The 20,826-nt window shown below is 31.3% G+C and overlaps 1 protein-coding gene across 43 annotated transcripts in view; it reads right to left on the reverse strand.

Annotated features, from left to right (window-relative positions):
* Positions 1 to 20,826, reverse strand: part of LOC139481307 (twitchin-like) — a 144,571-nt gene that overhangs the window by 5,004 nt on the left and 118,741 nt on the right. For 40 of the 43 annotated variants that reach the window (XM_071264539.1, XM_071264513.1, XM_071264537.1 and 37 more), the window contains 25 exons: positions 20,066 to 20,195; positions 18,664 to 18,966; positions 18,028 to 18,312; positions 17,433 to 17,717; positions 16,916 to 17,081; positions 15,900 to 16,057; positions 15,278 to 15,337; positions 13,766 to 13,859; positions 13,175 to 13,378; positions 11,798 to 11,939; positions 11,026 to 11,225; positions 10,520 to 10,672; positions 9,759 to 9,804; positions 8,328 to 8,405; positions 7,397 to 7,499; positions 7,102 to 7,219; positions 6,024 to 6,196; positions 5,625 to 5,676; positions 4,993 to 5,140; positions 4,439 to 4,619; positions 3,853 to 4,074; positions 2,931 to 3,076; positions 2,306 to 2,462; positions 1,682 to 1,813; positions 433 to 624 (listed from right to left, as the gene is read on the reverse strand). In XM_071264539.1, the coding sequence (XP_071120640.1) occupies positions 433 to 624; positions 1,682 to 1,813; positions 2,306 to 2,462; positions 2,931 to 3,076; positions 3,853 to 4,074; positions 4,439 to 4,619; positions 4,993 to 5,140; positions 5,625 to 5,676; positions 6,024 to 6,196; positions 7,102 to 7,219; positions 7,397 to 7,499; positions 8,328 to 8,405; positions 9,759 to 9,804; positions 10,520 to 10,672; positions 11,026 to 11,225; positions 11,798 to 11,939; positions 13,175 to 13,378; positions 13,766 to 13,859; positions 15,278 to 15,337; positions 15,900 to 16,057; positions 16,916 to 17,081; positions 17,433 to 17,717; positions 18,028 to 18,312; positions 18,664 to 18,966; positions 20,066 to 20,195 (3,928 nt within the window). The remainder of the gene's footprint in view (positions 1 to 432; positions 625 to 1,681; positions 1,814 to 2,305; positions 2,463 to 2,930; positions 3,077 to 3,852; positions 4,075 to 4,438; positions 4,620 to 4,992; positions 5,141 to 5,624; positions 5,677 to 6,023; positions 6,197 to 7,101; positions 7,220 to 7,396; positions 7,500 to 8,327; positions 8,406 to 9,758; positions 9,805 to 10,519; positions 10,673 to 11,025; positions 11,226 to 11,797; positions 11,940 to 13,174; positions 13,379 to 13,765; positions 13,860 to 15,277; positions 15,338 to 15,899; positions 16,058 to 16,915; positions 17,082 to 17,432; positions 17,718 to 18,027; positions 18,313 to 18,663; positions 18,967 to 20,065; positions 20,196 to 20,826) is intronic. The other 3 variants (XM_071264543.1, XM_071264531.1, XM_071264525.1) reach the window with 1 other exon arrangement.

Consider the following 20,826-nt stretch of genomic DNA (forward strand, 5'->3'; position numbering starts at 1 on the left):
ATTATATCAATAAATAATTTAGAAAAAAATATTTCTCTTTTAATACAGAAGTATTCAGAAAATGTACTTGCAAGATGGAAAAATAAACATTCTATTTTGACTGTGAAAAAACCATGCATCGTTCTTGAAATCAAAATTTTCAAATCCACAATAGGAAAACTCTTAACATTGGTGAAGGTATTCAAGACATAAAATCTCATACAAAAATAAACAAATATGTAACACATGCATTTCAAATCATTCATCATCCTTCAAAGAAATACAAACAAATTCATGGATCTTTTGCATGCTTTTTTCCCGTAATTTTTTTTCCTGATATCTTGCGTTCTTCCTTTCTTTTCTAAACTGTTGTATAATACTGTATTGCTGTCTATATAATGAGTGCAATTTAAAAATTGACTCTTATTTATATTTATTGATTGATTTTCTTACCTTCAACTTTTATATAAAAACTACTTGTTGTTGTGCCAGATGAATTTTTAGCTACACATTTATAAATTCCTGTATCTTCTGGAAAAACTTCAGCTATAATTAATTTAAACATATCTCCTTCTTTATGATATTGGAAATCAGCTGAATCTTTTATTAATTCATGACCTCTGTACCATTCTACCTCAGGATTTCCTACAAATCAGGGTGGTTTATAATTTTCATAAAGTCTGAATTTCTGTTTTCTTTGTCCTTTTCTAGTAATTTTCTGTCTTGTCATAATGTCTTTTTAAAAATTGGATACCCTACCATTAAACTTTCAAAAAAATGAAAAACCCTTTTTGAGGTTACAAATGACTGGTCCCTTTTGTTATCTCTGTGAGAAGACTTCTCATAATCCTTTTTTTTTTTTTTTTTTATAAACATGAGCTATGTCAGATAGAAATCGACCTTTTGAAAATTAATATCAATAGATGTACATCTGTTAATTATTTCTAGTTGAAAAAATCTCTACAGTTATGTTTGAAAATTAAATTGATATAAAAACCCTACAATACAGACCAAAATTCATCTTTTATTTCATATCTAAAGGTTCCAAAATCAATCAAAATCTTATAAATGTACAGGTATATATGCACTTGTATAAGGTTGATTCTATCTGATTCAGATATTATTGCAAACAAAACAATTGTAACAGAAATTAATAGTGCTCTGCCAGGTACAAGACATGTTTTGAAAGGTAAAACTCAAAATCAAACATTTGTAGCAATGCCATTATGGTGGATATATATTGGGAATTAATGCACCAAAATCAAGTTCAAACATCAAAATGACAAATCAAACCATTCTGAACATAGAAACTTCACACAGCAAATTAACAATCATAACAAAAAATAGAATTTAAAAAAGGTAAATGACTTTAAGAATATCTAATTGAAAGTATTGTTTATAGTTTTATACCTTTTAGAAATGTATGCACAGTACTAGTGTGTACTTAATTTTGTCTTTTAAACATTTACTCAATAGTCAGCTTTATGGTTAAGTTGTATATTTAACCATTTTGTATTACTAATAGTGCTATTAACACATTTCTAAAAATAAACATGAAATTAAAATATGAAGTAAGCTTATTCTTACTAAAACTTATAAAAAATATATGAATATTTTTCAACTTTTTTACAATCTTAAAATAAGCATTTAAACCAATGTTTGCAACATAATGAGAACAGGAAAACACACACACATTCCTCACCTGATATTCTAGATTCTAATGTTGCTTTATCACCGTCTTCTAAACTAACACCAGCTGGATGTTCTATAAAGTCTGGCCTAGGTGATGAAGATTTTATTTGTGGAGGTGTGGAGGATTTTACAGGTCGATTTTCTACAAAATAAACAGAAAACCATATTATAAAACATGTTAGCATAGGAACTAAAAGAACTCTCTTAATAACAAAAGTAGCATCCTCATGTTAAGTTTAATTTTCAGAGGTCACTATACTTTGGGTAAGATTTGTTGATTGATTGATTGATCTGTGTTTAAGACCACTTTCATTACTATTGTGCTATTTTGTGGCAGTAAGTTTATACTGATGGAGGAGGTCAAAGTGCCCTGAGAGACCCACATTTTAAATTAAGATTGGAGTCGAGTGCACCTGCCAACTGCGGGATAAAAATTCACAACCCAAGTATTGACAGTGATACATTTTTTTTTTATTATGATTTGTCTCTAAATATACACATACATTTGCACCAAATAAAAAAAGACATTCAGTTAAGATTCTTAACTACTGAAATCAACCATAAATTTTCAATAAACAAACACAAGAAAAAAATTTGGCCACCATGGCTTTAGCGTAAATGTATGAAAACTTACCAGTAACTTGAACTGATGTTCGTGAGGAAGCTTGACCTCCAGGATTTTTAGCTTTACACACATAATTTCCATCGTCATCAATGATACAACTGTCTATTGTTAATGTATGGCGACCTGCTATTGCAGATATTTTTATGGCATCATCACTTTGCATGAGCTGAAAAGACAAAAATATATGAATATGTGTGTTGAGTTATATTTAATTGTATAGTAGTTATCATATTATAAGACTCCATCATCTTAAAATCAATTATCAACAAGAAAGTAAACATCTTTCTTGTAAATGACATATCTGTAAAATTTATACTTTGCTAATGTGATGTGAGCTAACCAGATCACAATTATTCATCTTGCTTAAATTGACTTATATTAGAAATATCTGAGACAATCTGTTAAAATTTTCATATTTATTTGAATTTCAATAACGCTTTTTCACAGTAGCAAAAACAAATTGGCTGTTATAATAACCAATATGCTGGAAAAATATGCCTGAAATAAGTTTAAATTGGAATAAAAATCAATTTACAGTATTTTACTGTTTATGTCAAAAAGTTGTATTCCATTCTCTCCTACTTATTTTATAAAACATTTTGACTTACTGTTAAACATATATATTTTGACCTACCTGACCATTATAAAACCATTCTACTTCAGGTTCAGGTTGACCTTTTACAGTACATGTTAACTTCAACCTATCTCCTTCATTCAAAGACAAAGGTGACAGTTGTGTTGTAAATTCTGGAGCTTCAACTGATGGCTCCCGTTTTTTATCTTAAAAAAAACCAAAGAATTTATTATTAATGCAATATTTATCTGTTCTCATTGCAAATACTGACATACAGGAAATTCAACAAGTTTGAACCATTCATTTATAATTACATTAAATGTATGTTTCACTATAATACGTTATTTTGATTGGCTAACTGTACATCACGTGTTATTCCTTAAGCAGTTGTATCACACAATAAAACTTTTCATTCATGATGACACGAGGTCCCACAATAAAGTGTACAGGTAAATGAAATAAAAAATTGATAAAAGGCGTGTTTTCAGGATCCTATAGGTAAAAATGTAATTATAAGTATTGAATGCTTTTTTTTGTAACTTTATATGGTTGTAAAAGCGTTGACCGTGTGCACATTTTAAGTATGAAGCGCGGAACAAAATGTACTTCGGTCGACGCTTTTACACCCCAATAAATTTACAAAAAAGAGCATTCAATTCTTAAATAAAATTTATCTTCTGCTCTCATAGACTTTTCAAGTAACTTCAAGAAGTTTGAAACACTCAAAAAACTAATTTCCTTCAATTTATCTATGCATTCATATTCAATAATTTCCCAACACTAAGCTTTATAGATAAAAAGGAGTACGGGTACATGTTTCAATTTTATTTCAAAGGATTTGGAGCATAAGCATTCTCCCTGAACCAAATCCTAGATTGGTGCCTCATATTCTGATATACTGGTGTAAATGAAATTTGTAAGCTAATTAAATTTAAAAAAATCAGAATTAGAGTATAAAGAAATAATTGAATTGTTTTGTTACCTCTACGTGAACTCCTACTAGATGAATATGAATCTTCATATGATGATTCTTCCACACGTCTTGACGATCTATTTGATGTACGTGTTGAAGATGATGATGTGGATGTTTCATTATAACTACTACTAGAATCAGCGAAACTAAATCCAGATTTTGTTGTCCTTGCTGTTCTGGATTGTTTGTGACTTTTAAAGATGTCGGATTTGTCAAAGTCATGAGCTCGGTCTGTAATTGAACAATATAAGTTTAATCGGTAAAACAGAAACAATTTTTGTTACATCATAACAGGGGGATACAAATGTTTTAATGATTTGTTTGTCAAAAAAACCTAAGATGTAAAGGAAAAAAAACCAACATTATTCAAATGTAATGAGCTATAGATTTTATTTTCTCCAATATAAAATAAAGTTTAATCTTGTTTGAACAAATCTCTTACAATGACTTCATTTCCTTTAAAGACTCTCTCCATAATTGCAATTTTTGGCCATATTGTTTTTTGTGTTCCAAGTTTTGCCATAATAATATAAAGTTACTGGTTTATGCAAATATTACATACACTTTTGAAGTCAAATAAAAAGTCTTTAGTTACCTTCAACTACAACACGAGATGATGTTTCATGTTCTCCTAGCTCATTGATGGCTCTACATGTGTAGGTACCAGTATCAGCTATTTTAGCAGACTGTACCTCTATAGTGGCGACACCACCAGAGTAAGAACACATGTAGTGTGGATCTTTAGACACATCCTTGTTATCCTTGTACCAGGTTACCTATTTATTATAAAACAACATACAAATTGTTATTCTCAAAAAAGACAAAAATTTAATACTTGTTAATAAAATTCCTCTTCATTCATGATTTTTCAACATAATATCCAAACACAACTATCATTTGTTAACCAATCCATTAATATTTATCTCAGGTGTATATTTATTCATAATCTATTAACACTAATTTCAAAATGATCTCATAAAATTTCAGATCCTCAGTATTTCTTATTGGTATTCAGCCATTTACATAATTTTTGTTTAGTAAGTATTTCTTTTTTCGATACAGATTTTCTATTTGTTCTGTAGGTCACAAACAATTTAAACTTAAATGTAAGTATATTGCAAGTCTTCAGAAAAAGTGTCAAAGACCTACCTTTGGTACTGGTGTTGACTGTACACATGTTAGCAGTTTGAACTCTGACCCTGCTTGAATCAAACGAGGACGTAAACCAAAGCTAATCTTTGGTGCTTCCTCAATTGGTTTGACCTCTGGAGCAGGTGACATGGATGGTCGTCTTGACCTGAAGAACAAAATGATAAAACATAAATATCCTGACAAAGGAAGCTCTAAAGGTTAATTGTACTTCTTTAACCTGCTTATTTATATTCCGTTGTTTCAAGAAATGTCTCCATCCCTATGATTTTGTCAGAAATCTATTCAATATTCTACAAAAAAAGTTCATATCAAAAGGAACATGTGTACTAAGTTTCAAGTTGATTGGAATTCAACTTCATCAAAAACTACCTCAACTAAAAACTTTAACATGAAGTAGGACAGACAGTCAGACGGTCGAACCGACGAACAGACCCACAGACCAGAAAACATAATACCCCTCTTCTATCGTAGGTGGGGCATAAAAATAAAAGTTGATTAGGGTTGCTGTATCCAAAGATATCTTATGTGAAAATGTTATACATATGCATATATTCCAGAACATCATGGTTTAAATTATGGTAAGTTATACATTATATTGCTTGCAAATCTACCGTAACCTGAGCGCTTACCTTCTCATTGGTGTGGTATCCCTACTGTTTGTCCTTTGTAGTTCGGGATTGACTGAAATAAAAAAATATAGTAGTCAGACATCTTCATAACAATACTAGGAAAACAAAACAAAATCACTAATAGACAACTATATATTGAATATAAAACGAAAACGAAAAAACAAGGAATATAAATAAAACAAAAAAAACTATTTGTAATAAATAAAAGTATGTGTTTTTTTTCAAAAACAAAAGTTATTGTAGTATTTTGAAACAAAAATGACAAAAAAAAACCATGTCAGTTATCTATAATTTATCTATAATCAGACACTAGATACCTTAATGATGATTGTGGACAAGTTTGGACAAGTATTTTTCAGAAACAAAAATGACAAAAAATAACATAAATTGTATAATAACCTTCAACTTTGAGTGTAGCATGTTCTTCACGTTTTCCAAATGAATTTTCAGCAATGACAGTATAAAGTCCCTTGTCAGCCATTTTCAGTCTACTGATCTTGAGCTCATACTCATTGCCTCTGTATTTTTGCATGTATTTGACACTTTGAGATAGAACTGAATTGTCATATGACCTGAAATCATAATCATAGCAAGTTTTAGTCACTTTAAATACAGTTAATTCTTTTGTTTTTATTCAAAGGTCATCTGAAGATTTACAAATCTCTACAATAATATTTTATATGTACTAACTGCAAGATTGAACTCAAATCTATGTGTATAAACAAATCTATCATTGGGTTATGAAAATCACAGATAACAATTACTAATACAGATGATTTTATATAAAGTAATATATATTTACCATGTGACAATTGGTGGGGAAGCTCCAATGATTTTACAATCAAATTTATATATTTACCATGTGACAATTGGTGGGGAAGCCCCAATGATTTTACAATCAAATTTATATATTTACCATGTGACAATTGGTGGTGAAGCTCCAATGATTTTACAATCAAATTTATATATTTACCATGTGACAATTGGTGGTGAAGCTCCAATAATTTTACAATGAAATTTATATAGAATAAAATTCAAAACAGTGTGGCTGTGGCCATTGATTGACACATTAAATTCATCCATTAACTGGGACAATTTAGGTGAACGTTTGTATATATAACGACCACTGATCACTATGTACTTTTTAAAGACACTTAAACTATGGGGCCACCAAAGGTTCTCAACACCTCAATAAAGTAATTCGAAAAATTAATCAGAAATAACACGATGTTTTGATTTATACCAATTATATAAATCAAAACATAAAGGTTATTCCTGATTATTTTTTCGAATTACTTTATAATTAAAGGCGTTAAGAAACCTTTGGTGACCCCACAGTTTAAATGTCTATGGTAGGTACGTCGTGAACAGTGGTCGTTACAGACAAACGTTCACGTAAATTGTCCCAGTCAATGGATGAATTTAATGTGTCAATCAATGGCCACAGCCACACTGTTTTGAATTTCATACTATTTACCATGTGACAATTGGTGGGGAAGCCCCAATGATTTTACAATCAAATTTGGTGGACTGACCCTCAGCAGCCAGAATATTTCTTGGTTTACGGATAAATCTAGGAGCTGCTTCTTTGCGATCTAAAATAAAACAAAATAGAAAATATATAATCTCTGTGACTTTAAATAGATTCTAGAATAATAATATCCATTTTAAGCTCCCAATATATACTGTCTTTTTATTTAATTTCATTTAGAAAATATAAAAATATCTAAAATCAATTAATTAAAAAATTATACAATATATATTGTACTTACCAAAGTATGAATCAAAGATTGAGAAGTCTTTAGGTCTGTTTTTCCTAAGAGCACCAAAGTTTGCAATACGACCAATAGCTGGGTTTGGAGCTGGCCAGTCAGCCTAAAAATAAAATGGTATAAAATAATCTAGGAACAAACAATTATTCTTTTTTGAAAACAACATATAATGATTATATTAAAAGAGTTTTATATAAATTTTTAAAGAATTATTTACTTATGGAAAAATAAAAAATAAAATTATTATTTTAATTTTTAAATTAAAGTCATATGAAACGAGTGACAGGTGAAAAATAATGTTTATCCAATTGTTGAACCAATGCATGTATATATCATAAACTTAGTCCTCTGTGCACGAATTTATCATTTTTTATGCAAATATATTGTATAATCGTCAATTTTTGTTCTCCCTGTCTGTTATGATTCAACAAATATGGCTGCTCATTAAATGCCGTGTTTTGAAGCTAAAATTTACCGATTGTCACCTTATAGTAAACAATCAACAAAAAGCATGGACATTGAGCATGTGTTTAACATGTACAATCAGATAATTGTTTATTTAAATAACAGATCCATGTGTATTGGGATCACCATATTTTTGTACGGGGAGGGTCACGCTAAGGTCACTATGCATACGGAAAATATGTAGGCGAGTTGATTCCTGGAAGCAAGCAATTAAAAAAAAGAAAACTTCTTCTAAATGTGGACAAATTAAAGAATTTTCCTCAGAAAAAAGTATATGTACCTAAGTTGTATTATGAAAACTATCCATTTAGTTATAAAAGAATTGTGCATATTTTTTTTTAATTTGAGGTTTCATATGACTTTAAATGTAAGAGGTGAAGCATGTAGATAACTAGTGCCCATTTCCATACCTGAAAGCATTTTTTTTTCAGTTAAAAAGCAACACAAATTCACCAGATATACTTACATATTTTGCTCTCATTTTTGATCTAATGCTGTCATAGCGACTTGATGGAATTCTGGTTGTACGACCACTGAGGTCACCCTAAAAAATAAATCCAGATTTAAGATAAATAATTAGAATTGCTGTCCTGCAAGTGAGAATATAATACAAATAACACAATATACATTATCTTTAAATTTAATCAATTTAATTTGGCAAGTAACATCCATCAACCCCTGGTTTTGGTAGGGTTTGTGTTGCTCAGTTACATCCATCAACCCCTGGTTTTGGTAGGGTTTGTGTTGCTCAGTTACATCCATCAACCCCTGGTTTTGGTAGGGTTTGTGTTGCTCAGTTACATCCATCAACCCCTGGTTTTTGGTAGGGTTTGTGTTGCTCAGTTACATCCATCAACCCCTGGTTTTGGTAGGGTTTGTGTTGCTCAGTTACATCCATCAACCCCTGGTTTTGGTAGGGTTTGTGTTGCTCAGTTACATCCATCAACCCCTGGTTTTGGTAGGGTTTGTGTTGCTCAGTTACATCCATCAACCCCTGGTTTTGGTAGGGTTTGTGTTGCTCAGTTACATCCATCACCCCCTGGTTTTGGTAGGGTTTGTGTTGCTCAGTTACATCCATCAACCCCTGGTTTTGGTAGGGTTTGTGTTGCTCAGTTACATCCATCAACCCCTGGTTTTGGTAGGGTTTGTGTTGCTCAGTTACATCCATCAACCCCTGGTTTTGGTAGGGTTTGTGTTGCTCAGTTACATCCATCAACCCCTGGTTTTGGTAGGGTTTGTGTTGCTCAGTTACATCCATCACCCCCTGGTTTTGGTAGGGTTTGTGTTGCTCAGTTACATCCATCAACCCCTGGTTTTGGTAGGGTTTGTGTTGCTCAGTTACATCCATCAACCCCTGGTTTTGGTAGGGTTTGTGTTGCTCAGTTACATCCATCAACCCCTGGTTTTGGTAGGGTTTGTGTTGCTCAGTTACATCCATCAACCCCTGGTTTTGGTAGGGTTTGTGTTGCTCAGTTACATCCATCAACCCCTGGTTTTGGTAGGGTTTGTGTTGCTCAGTTACATCCATCACCCCCTGGTTTTGGTAGGGTTTGTGTTGCTCAGTTACATCCATCAACCCCTGGTTTTGGTAGGGTTTGTGTTGCTCAGTTACATCCATCACCCCCTGGTTTTGGTAGGGTTTGTGTTGCTCAGTTACATCCATCAACCCCTGGTTTTGGTAGGGTTTGTGTTGCTCAGTCTTTAGTTTTTCTAGGTAGTGTTTTTTGTGTACTAGTTTTTGTCATTTTATCTTTTTCTTTTTTGCCATATGATTGTCAGTTTATTTGACTTGTGAGTTTGTGTGTCTTTGATAATTGCGCCTTGCTTTGACAACTTTTTGACATTTAACCCTCATTTTATAATACAGTGAGTGTAAACTGTGTTTTATTTCACATACCTTCATCCAATCATGATCTAAACATTCATGGACTGTCATCCTCCTCCTGAAATATAAATTTGTACCAATATAATAGGATTACTTGTAGTTTCATTGATTCTTTGCAATTTCTAAATGGTGTTAAGGTAGCCAGATGTGCTTCTTACTAAGTATTGTCTAAAAAGATAGTAATGTAATGCTCAATTACTGAGGGGGGATAGGAGGGGTCCTGATCCCGAAATCCCGGGCTTAAAAACCCGAAATCCCTAAATCCAGGGCTTAATAATACGAAATCCTGAGGTCCGGAAATCAAAAAAAAAGAATTCCCGGATCCCGAAAGGGTCAATCCCGAAATCCTGAGTTTAAAAACACCCGATCTGGAGTCCCGATAAAGGTACTATCCCCCCTCATTACTGTATATCGTTGAAATTTACTTCCAGTTTTGTAAGCAGTTTGAGCCTTAAACCAGGCAATCAAGTTTTCACTGTGTTCATTATTCACAGTTTATGGCATTATACAATGAACAGTAATGTATGAGAATGGAAAATTTTACAGTCAAATGTATACATGTACCAGGAAAATTAGCACAAATAAATTCCTGATACGATACATTTGTTGTTTAATATTTATATTTCTAAGCTAACTGTACATGTAGACTAAAACTTCATGGAATATTTAACATGTTAACTCTAATGGAGACTGAAAAGTATGACTGGTAGTAACTCTACTACAAAAGTCAATAAAGTCTATGATATTTTACAGTGGTTACAATAAGTACATACTGTGGTTGTCTGATGAGGAGTTTTCTGATAAAGTCCTTAGCCTCAGGGGATATATTTGCAAAAGCATCATCTGCAAACTCCCAGTCACATCTCTGTACATTGGCTAATGTTTCCAAATCATCTTCTCCAGCAAAGGGGGATAATCCACTCAATCTAACAAAATAGTTAAAAATACATTTAATTTCTCTCAGAAATACACTAATACTCCAAAACTTGTAATTTAAACTTTTTCAGTGTGGTTTAGAAGACAGACAGCAGGAAGTGGTGTACATGTTATAAAATATGGATACATATAGACTATTACGATTAATTACAAATATTTATAAAATAATGAAAACCTGAATGCATTGATAAAGATATAAAATATGTCTACTTCTAATTTACATTGTACAATCTCAAAGTTCTTGCAAACGATGTATCAACCTATCAAAATATCTCAACAATTTTTCTGAAAGTTAGCAATGTTTCAACAACAAAATAATATACAAACATTTTCTTATACTTACAAAACATAAGCTAAAACACCAACTGCCCACATGTCAGTATAAAATCCTACTGGTTCACGATCTACAATTTCAGGGGCAGCAAACTCTGCTGTAGCTGTTGTTACTTTAACAATTTCATCAGGGTTTAATTTAGTAGCTAATCCAAAGTCAATCATTTTCACTTCATTGGAATTCTTAGTTGTACACATCACATTTTCAGGCTAAAAAAACAATGCAATAAATTAATTTATATTCATATATAGTTGATTTGCATAATAACATGTTATTGAAAAGAAAATATATACAAATTGTACCAGAGACATGCAATACTGTGGACACATCATGATTTTCTTTCAGTTCACCCTTCTTGAAGTGTAGATGTATTTATTGATGTATTGGTGTACATTATAAGATAAACATTTTCTTGATTGTTTGAGAAAAAATTTCCAGGGTACGACAAGGTTGAATGTTGGATGTTGAATGAATTAAAAAATAAATCCATTGTTTGTAAAATTTGCACGAGTAGAAGATGTGAAAAACTAATTGCTCTTATATATTGTTTTGCAGTAATGTCAAAAGCCCTAGAAACATGTCTGTTGTTTAAAACTGATTTTTATCCTTTTGATGCTAATTTTTGTTGTTAAAATGCTGTCTTTAATAAAATGTATTGGCATATATCCCATATCTCCTTTCATTTATGTCTGAATTAATTGATGCCAAATCTTATCTCTCTATAGCATGGATAACAGATTTTAAAACACTTTACAAACATTCACCATTTTTTAAGACTTACTTTAACATCCAGATGGACAATGCTGTTCTCATGCATGTGTTTAAGTCCATCACAGATCTGTCTCATGTAGTTGATAACCTCACACTCAGTCATTTTGTAATCTTCTGCTGCTATTCTGTCAAATAATTCTCCACCAGCCAAACTGAAATCATTTCAATAATATATAAAAGCTATACAAACAATAAATTACATGACCACTTCTCTTGGTTATAGGTGAATTGAAAAGAGTTCTAGCATTGAGTTGACATCAATTTAAATTTTAATAAGAATTCCTCTTTCTTCTGAATTTATTAATTAAGAAATAATTCCTTCATGTCATGCTCTAGCGAGGTGTAAAATGTGGTCAAATATAATGCCTACCCATGGTAAAATGAGCATAGAGCATGACATGAAGGAATTATTTCGATTCTAATAGGACAAATACAGTATTTTTATAGGTCGAAGCGTACGAAATTACCGTAAAAATGTTTGGCTGTTCCCGTTTCCTCCTAGAGGAGTCTGTGCATTGCATTTCGTATTTGATAAGTTTAAAAACTACGAGCAGGATAAATATATGTTGTTTCATAAAAATATATTATAAAAGTTTATGTTAGCTGCCTAAATGTATATATTTTACGATGGAAATAACGTTAATTTAAACAGTAAGTTTGTGCGCATGTGTCAAACATATTTTGTGCTCATTAGAACACGGCTTTGTTTACAAAGCGTAATAAGGATGTCATATTAGAATGTTAAATGGTCTATTTTTAAAAAGCAACATTTTTGAGGTGTTTTAAAAAAATCAATGATTTTTCCAGACCAAATCTGTTTGTTAGGTTCTGTTTCTTGTCTTTGATTAAAGTAATGATTAAATTAACGATAGGGATTTTTTTTTTGTTATTTCAGGACCTTTTAGCTGTTAATTTCCGTGTCATTTGGTCTCTTGTGGAGAGTTGTCTCATTGGCAATCATTCATACCACATCTTCTTTTTTATAGTAACAAAATTTTCCACTTTTCTGTGTACTGTGTATTCATTTATTTTCGTGGGTAGCGATTTTGTTGGATAAACGAAAACTTGTAGGTTTGTGGATATTTAATTTCGTGGTTTTGCAGAGGTCTGTATACACGCCTATTGAAAGTTTGTCATTCAATGAACATTTAATTTCGTGGTTTACATGTACCATGGAAATCCAAGAAAATTGGTATTCACGAATAATAATGAATCCACATTATCTTATAAATATGTCTCAATTTTATATTTTATTCATTATATATTTATTATTATAGCTATCGAAAGCACCATTACTTTGAATGAAATCAGATAGGCATAATATTTAAAACATGAAGTCAGTGAAGTGTATAAGAAGTATGAAAAAAAGAAGCAAATATCTACTTACAATTCAAAAATAAGACACATTTCATATTTGTCTTCAAAAGCATCCTTCAACTGTAACAGTTTAGGATGATGACACTGGTTCATGACATTGATTTCATTCTTCACAGCAAACTTATCTAATGGATAGGGAGTGTTGATAAACTTAGCAACAAATACTCGTCCTGTTGCCTTCTCTACACATCTATGAACAACTCCAAAAGCACCACTACAAAATAAATTAAAATAACACTGTTATTATCTCCCTTGAATTACCAGAAAAAAAATATTGAATAGCAAATATTCATTAATTAAAATTGTAACAGAGAATCTATCTATTCTAGGACATGATTGCTTAATCAATTAGACACAATAACAATCCATTTCTGAAATGGAACACAAACAATTGAAATGAAATAGATACTGAAAGATTAGTTTTCTATGTTTAATAAATATGAACAATTTCTTTGCATCACAGACTACTCAATTCTCTATTCTATGAATAACATAAACATATATACATATACACAACTTATTGGATTTTTTTTTTTTTACAATAAGCAATTTTATAAAAACATAATAAAAAACCATATCTACTAGTCAAAAAATAACAAACCTTCCCAACTCTTCCAGAATTTCATAGTAGTCACTAACGTTAGCATCCCTGACTGAAACAGGCTGAGGAACATATTTCTTCCATAAGTCATGATCTGAAAAAAATATTTCAATATACAATATCACTATAGCGTGACTTGTTCTACCTATAAAATGAATAATTGACAAAGTTAGACCCCATTTTACAACAAAGCAAATTATTTTATGCCAATTATGAAGCAATAGTTAAGTTCTGTAATATGACTTATGTTGGGGTCCATCAGGCAAGTGCCGTTATTCATCAGTTTTGCTAATTCTGATTTTAAAAGTTCATTTTTGCTTCTATGTTCTCAGTGAAACTAGTATACACTGTAACCAAATTTATTTTAGGTAAAAGCTGTCTTAATAGTGAACACTTTCCAGGTAATATTGCATTATTTGGTGATTTATTAGTGTTGCTATTACTTCACTTGGCTGAGGCAAGATCCAAATTCAACATATTGTCAATATCTATACTTTTCAATGTATATTTGTAATATTGTGTATGATTTTTTGCTTCAATATTACATGAAAAAGTAACAGATTCCTACAAGATGGGAATGGTCCTGATAGTTCGGCGAAGCACTCCGACATTAAGGTACGTCCCATAACATTCGGGGAAACTCAACCGATTTTGTCTAGTCGGATTACAAGCGTGACTATGCCGTGACATATTTTGCTGTATCGGATCAAAATCCTAATATTTTGTTCTGTGTATTCTGGACGGTGTCCTGTGGAACAGGAATGATCTGGAGAAATTTTTCATTGTTGTATTTCTGCCGATTGAGTCCAGATTGCATCCAGATCTTGTCGATTGTGAACCATCTTTGCCGAAACCGTTCCAGAACAGATATTCATACTAAATTCGTCCATGATACCCACTTCAGAGTCCCGAGAATTACAGAATACAATACGACTGAGACCAGACAAAGATGTTTGCAATGCCAAAGAGCGGACCTTGATAGGATTACGTTCCGACAGTACCTGATCATCCAAAGTATGCAGACAGTTTTCGAACTGATAACTTCCATCAGCGTCAGTTCACTGTCTGGTCACTCTCTGATCTCTGTCGGATTACATTTGGTAGAATCGGGACGCAGTTGTGACAGACTAGGCCGAATTTTGCCATGCGAAAGATACAAATCGGATTTAAAAAAAGCGGGTAAGAACAGGATTATGGGGACAAATTTGTTTGGAAACGGTTGAATATCGTCGCTTCCTGAACAATATCTGATTGTTGTTGTGATTAAAATATTTTTTTTACAAATTTTAATTAAAGTTTGATTTAGATTCACAGGATCTTGATCAGACTTTTGACAAATTTTAATGGGAAATGGTGCTGTCAAGGAAGGCAGTAAAAATCGTGAATGTGTGACCCCAGCTTAAACTAAATATAAGTACCATTATGATTTGACTTCTTAAGAAAGAAAAGTATGTATAACAGTCAATGTAAGAATATAAGAATAAGAACTACATCAATTCACAGAATACTTACAATACTTATCATAGTTATCAACCTTTGGTCCAGTACCTCTGACCTTTCTACCAAACCCATCTACAATCATAATATATAATGTTACTACAAATCCAAGACTCATCTATCAGAAATATTTTAAATACATAATTATTAATATGATTGAAAGCATCCTTTTTGTATAATATACATATGCAAGAAAGAGATTTCATTAGAAATGTACATACTATGAAGTTTCAAAATGGTCTAATTCAGTTGATTAAAAAGAACAAGTTTTTTTGTTTGTCGTGCATTTGAGGTGTCTTTTGTTGTAATATAAAATATTCAAATTTGATTACAATACCAGTTACAATCCTACTTTCAAATGATTTCTTTATACTCAAACTTTATAATACTGACTAATTATTCTTTCTATCCCATAAGTCTGTACATTAAAATTAGGTTTACAAAATCTAGGACTTATTAATAGAACAAAATTACCATACTTAAATTTTAGAAAACCTATGTTCCTTTAATGCCTTTTAAAGTAATCCCTTGTGACTGTTCCAAACAAATAAAACCTTCATGTATATAAAATGGTGCAACACCATCTTAAAACGAACCTTCATGTATACATTAGGGCGCAAACCATCTTTAAACCTACCTTCAAGAGCTCTCTTTTTCTTAATAGCATCTGATTCGTCTGTTTTAATGACGGCAGTAGGGTCACATGGGTCACTCTTGCCGTAAAAGTTCTCAGCAACAACACGGAACTGATATTCTTTGTTAGCAGATAAAGATGTGATGTTATGGAAGCACATTCTGTAAATCAAATGTTATGTTACACCGATTAGCAAAACAAAATAGATGTATGCAAATGTGTCCGCCATTACGTAAAATCACACAAGTTCCTGTAAAACTTGACATGCAGTTATAAAAATATGTCACAATTAAAAAGTGATTGTTGTTTGACATCACAAAGTTTTTCAGAGTTCAACTAAGGTCATACTGAGACAAAATTCAGCTAAGTACCGAAAGAATAAATTATTTATTGTCAACTCCTCTTAGAAACTTTCATGTTCATTCTCCATTCTTCATTCACCTGTCCTAAGTCAGGAATCTGATGTACAGTAGTTGTCGTTTGTTTATGTAATTTATACATGTTTCTAGTTTCTCGGTTTTTTATATAGATTAGACCGTTGGTTTTCCTGTTTGAATGATTTTACACTAGTAATTTTTGGACCCTTTTTGGCTTGTTTGTTCGGTGTGAGCCAAGGCTCCCTGCTGAAGGCAGTACATTGACCTATAATGGTTTACTTGTATAAATTGTTATTTGGATGGAGAGTTGTCTCATTGGCACTCATACCACATCTTCCTATATCTATCCAATACAATAATATCTATTGTAAAATAAAAGCTGAGTTTAATTTCAAACCTATAGGTTTCCCTTTGAGTGAACATTGCAAAGTAAGTTTGATATATTCACTCCTTTGTACCAATACCATAGAATAATGCTTAAGTCTTTTATATTTCAATAAATAGAAATGTCTTTAGCAAGTGTGTTAGCACTCATAACAAAATAAGCTAAACATAAAACAGGTTTTCCATAATATATAGTAAGTGCCACTTTAAAGACTAAACAAACTAATACTTTACTTTTAAACACCAACAAAACCATACCTAGAAACTGCAACTCTTATCCAGTTAGAATTTGGTGGTTCACATTTCTCTATTACGTATTGTGTGATGAAACTTCCTCCGTCATTCAATGGTGGTTTCCATGACAACAGGACAGATTCATCACGAATGTTTTCACAGGTTGGGTAGCGTGGTGGATCTGGACGATCTGCAAGTATAAAGCATATTGTAATAACTTTCAAAGGATTATGAACTTGATTACCTTTTGTGAAATACTGTTCATGAAAAAAGCTTGATAAAGATATAATACTAAATACATAGTTTGCCCCTTCAAAGGAATTTAGGCACTGATGTTGTGATTTCTTATTCTGGCATTTAAACATTTACATAACAAAACATAACCATAATTTTGTAAAACATAAAGCATTGTACTGTATTCAATCCTAAAATCTATCATGTAACAATTAACTATATTCAATCTTCAATTGATGTAAAATATGCTTCTTGGTAAATTCTTACTTCCATTAAAAGAAAAAATAAGAAAGAAAAGATTATCTACCATTGATTTGTATTTTGATTACAGCTGAATCTGAACCGAGGTCATTTTTAGCTGTGATTCTGTATGGTCCATCCTGATCTTTATTGGCATCTTTGATGGTCAAGATGGCATGCCTCTCAGTGACTTCGCTGTGATAGTTACGACCTTTGACCTCTTCACCATCATGCATCCATGTAATGGTAGGTTTAGGGTTACCAGTAAATGGAATCTTCATGACAGCAGATTCTCCTTTCTCGAAAATAGCTACGTCTTGGAATCTCTTTGGAACAGTTATCTTTGGTGGTGCTGCAATATAAAGGAAGTAAAATCTGCAAACACATCTAATGTCTGGTAATAAAATTCAAAATACACATATTTTAACTTGTTTCTTTTTTTTTACATAAGTAACGAGAAATTGAACCAAAAGATCTGTACATTAAGTCTTAAAATGTAAAACAGAACACTGGCCAATTCAAGAATTAGAAATAAGAAGTAAATAAAACAAAATGCACTTGACTTCCTTATATGTTCTTAAAGTATACAGTGTTGGATTGTATCTGATGGGTTTTAAAAACCAAAAGAGGGTTGTACATATTTCCATATGACATAAACTTACAACTGATTTCTAGGTTTGCCCTGGATGTTCTTGAGCCTCCATGGTTTGATGCTCTGCAGGAATACTCGTCTTGATCCTCACCAAAAACATCATGAACGATAAGAACTTGTTTGTCACCTTCATTGTAAATTTCAAATTTAGGACTACTATAGATTTCTCTGGTTCCCTTGAACCATTGAATGTCAGGTGATGGTTTTCCTGATACTTCACATTCAAATTTAGCTGATTTTCCTTGTTGAGCATGACATTTTCTAAGTCCAGAGGAGAATTCAGGAATAACAGCAGCTAAAATAGAACAAATTACAAGCTATTCAGTGGATAATTGACTAACACAATAATGTCCTGATTTAAATATATAATTGATTGCTATGGTATAAAATGTTTTTAAAAGTTTGAATAGACATAAAATAATTTTGACCTTTTATGTTATTTTGTAAACAAAAATTCTTGTCAGGAAATTTGTTATTTGCTTTTAACAATTTCCTCTAATTTCAAATTAACTTAACATAATAAAAAAAAATGCTAATATCTATATGCAATGTAAGTAAGCCCTATGTTACTGCAATATTATATTATATATAATTGCAATAGACACACAAAAAATTTAAGACATTGAAAATATATCTACTATTTTACCTTTAGGATCTTTGATTTTGACAGCTTGTGAGTTCATTGAAGGTTTACTCATGCCAGCCTCATTCTCAGCAAACACTCTAAACTCATAGCGTTTATCTTCAATAAGTTTTGGAATATTAATAATGTTTGTAATACAAGGCTGTAGATTAACTCTAGACCAGTTGTCGGTACCATGTTCACGTTTGTCTATCCAGTAGCCTTTAATCCTGCCACCTCCGTCATGTTTAGGTTTCTCCCAAGTAAGACTTACAAAGTCACATCCAACTTCAGTAATTTCTGGGACTCCAGGTGCATCTGGTTTGTCTGTATAAATGTAAAATGTTAACTGTTTAATCAAATCAGTACTTTAAATTAGAATCTGTTCCAGAAACTCTGTTTAAAATAGACATTTTAAGAATAATATTTTCAGATAATTATAATTCTTTACATTAGCATGGTATGATGTGTTATGATTTGCAGAAAATTAAAATACTACTTATTCTAAATTAGACCCTTTTAAAATCAAAGAAAGCTGTATCTGGACAGTAATTGGGATACAAGAAATTAAAAGAGCTTCCTAATTCTTCTATGTGGATTTACAGTCTAAAGCTAAAAAAATATTTGTATATTTTTTGAAATCCTTCAACATTTTCCTTTAACAGTCAGGGGCATTACTTAAACAAGTAACAATTAAAATTACCTATACAAGTAATGTTGAAAACGAGGCTAATTTAAATATAACTTATATAAGTTATTTTTCTGAATATTATTTTTATAGGTGTCCAATAATACAGATTTTACTAGCTTTAAATAATTTTCACAGTCATCTGGTTATTTTTCCCTTGATATATAAAAACTAATTCTTCCGAAACACTAATTAACTTTCTGACGCACTTATCTTTCATACCGACGCTTCTGGGTCAAAGATTGGTCTCTTAGGACTATTAAATTATCATTTTCCTCTAAAATCTTGAAGGTAGACTGATATACATAGATAGATACTTGTGAATTAATTAAGACCTGAAGTTATTTATAATTTGTAACCCAAATCAATTACATATGTGCCTTAGATAAGTGTAATTGCTTTTTTTTTTCAAAAATGTATAAAATAACTTATTCAAGTAATATTTTTGTCATTATTTTTAAAGTAACCCTTTATCTCTATACTCCTCTCAAATCTGATAAATTCCTTATTTTATGATATAAAATGTTGTTTAAAATCATGAAAACTACATTTAGTCTATGTTTCTATTGAAAATTAAAATAACTCTAATAAGTAATTTTATTATTTTTAAAAACAAAAATTACTTATATAAGTAATTAAAAAAAATAACTTGTTTAAGTAACGCCCCTGACTGTTTAATTAATAAACATAAAGAAGGAGTTAAAAAGAAATTAAAAAAAAAGAAATTAAGTCCCTTACCAAATGGCATCTTAGCAATGATTGGTGTCTCTGCTGTCAGTGGTTCTGATTGGCCGAATTCATTAACAGCTGATACACGGAATGCATATTGATTGTTCTCATATAACCCTTGTACATCTTGGTTACAGTCCTATAAAGTTAAATAAGATCAACATTTTATTTGAGTTTTTCAACAGTATTTCGTGTTTAAAACCAATTCATGTGAAATCAAACAATATATTTGTTAACTTCTACATCTGTTGGTCTCTGCAGTAGAGTTGTCTCATTGGAAATCATTCCACATCTTAATATTTTTATAATGAAAGCAAAGCTGATAAAAAATTGTTAATAATGTAAAAAAAATCAACTCTTTTATCATCACATGGAAATAATTGAACTTCTAAGAAATAACTTTTAAACCTGCAATTATTTAAGGAGGACATCAAAAGATCAATGTAGGATAATAAACTTAAATCAAATTGTTTGGGGGTGGGGGTTAACATTGCTGCAAGTTTTGTTAATTTAAAATCGATTTTACATATATCCATATAGGTAAATCAATTTTTCCCAAATCAAGTTAAGAGGGGAAGTCAGTGAAAAAACTATGTGAATTAAGTTTTTTATCCTACATGGAACTTTCGATGTCCTCCCTTATATTTTCATATATCCCTAATGCAAAGCTTTGATTCCTTGCCCGGCTTTGGCAATACTTTTCTGGTTGGTTTATAGTTTTTAATCTTTTTAATACGCTTTGATTTTTTTTTAAAATTATTTGGCCTCTG

Source organism: Mytilus edulis, chromosome 7 (genome assembly GCF_963676685.1).
Source record: "Mytilus edulis chromosome 7, xbMytEdul2.2, whole genome shotgun sequence".
In the NCBI taxonomy this organism is placed as follows: domain Eukaryota; kingdom Metazoa; phylum Mollusca; class Bivalvia; order Mytilida; family Mytilidae; genus Mytilus; species Mytilus edulis.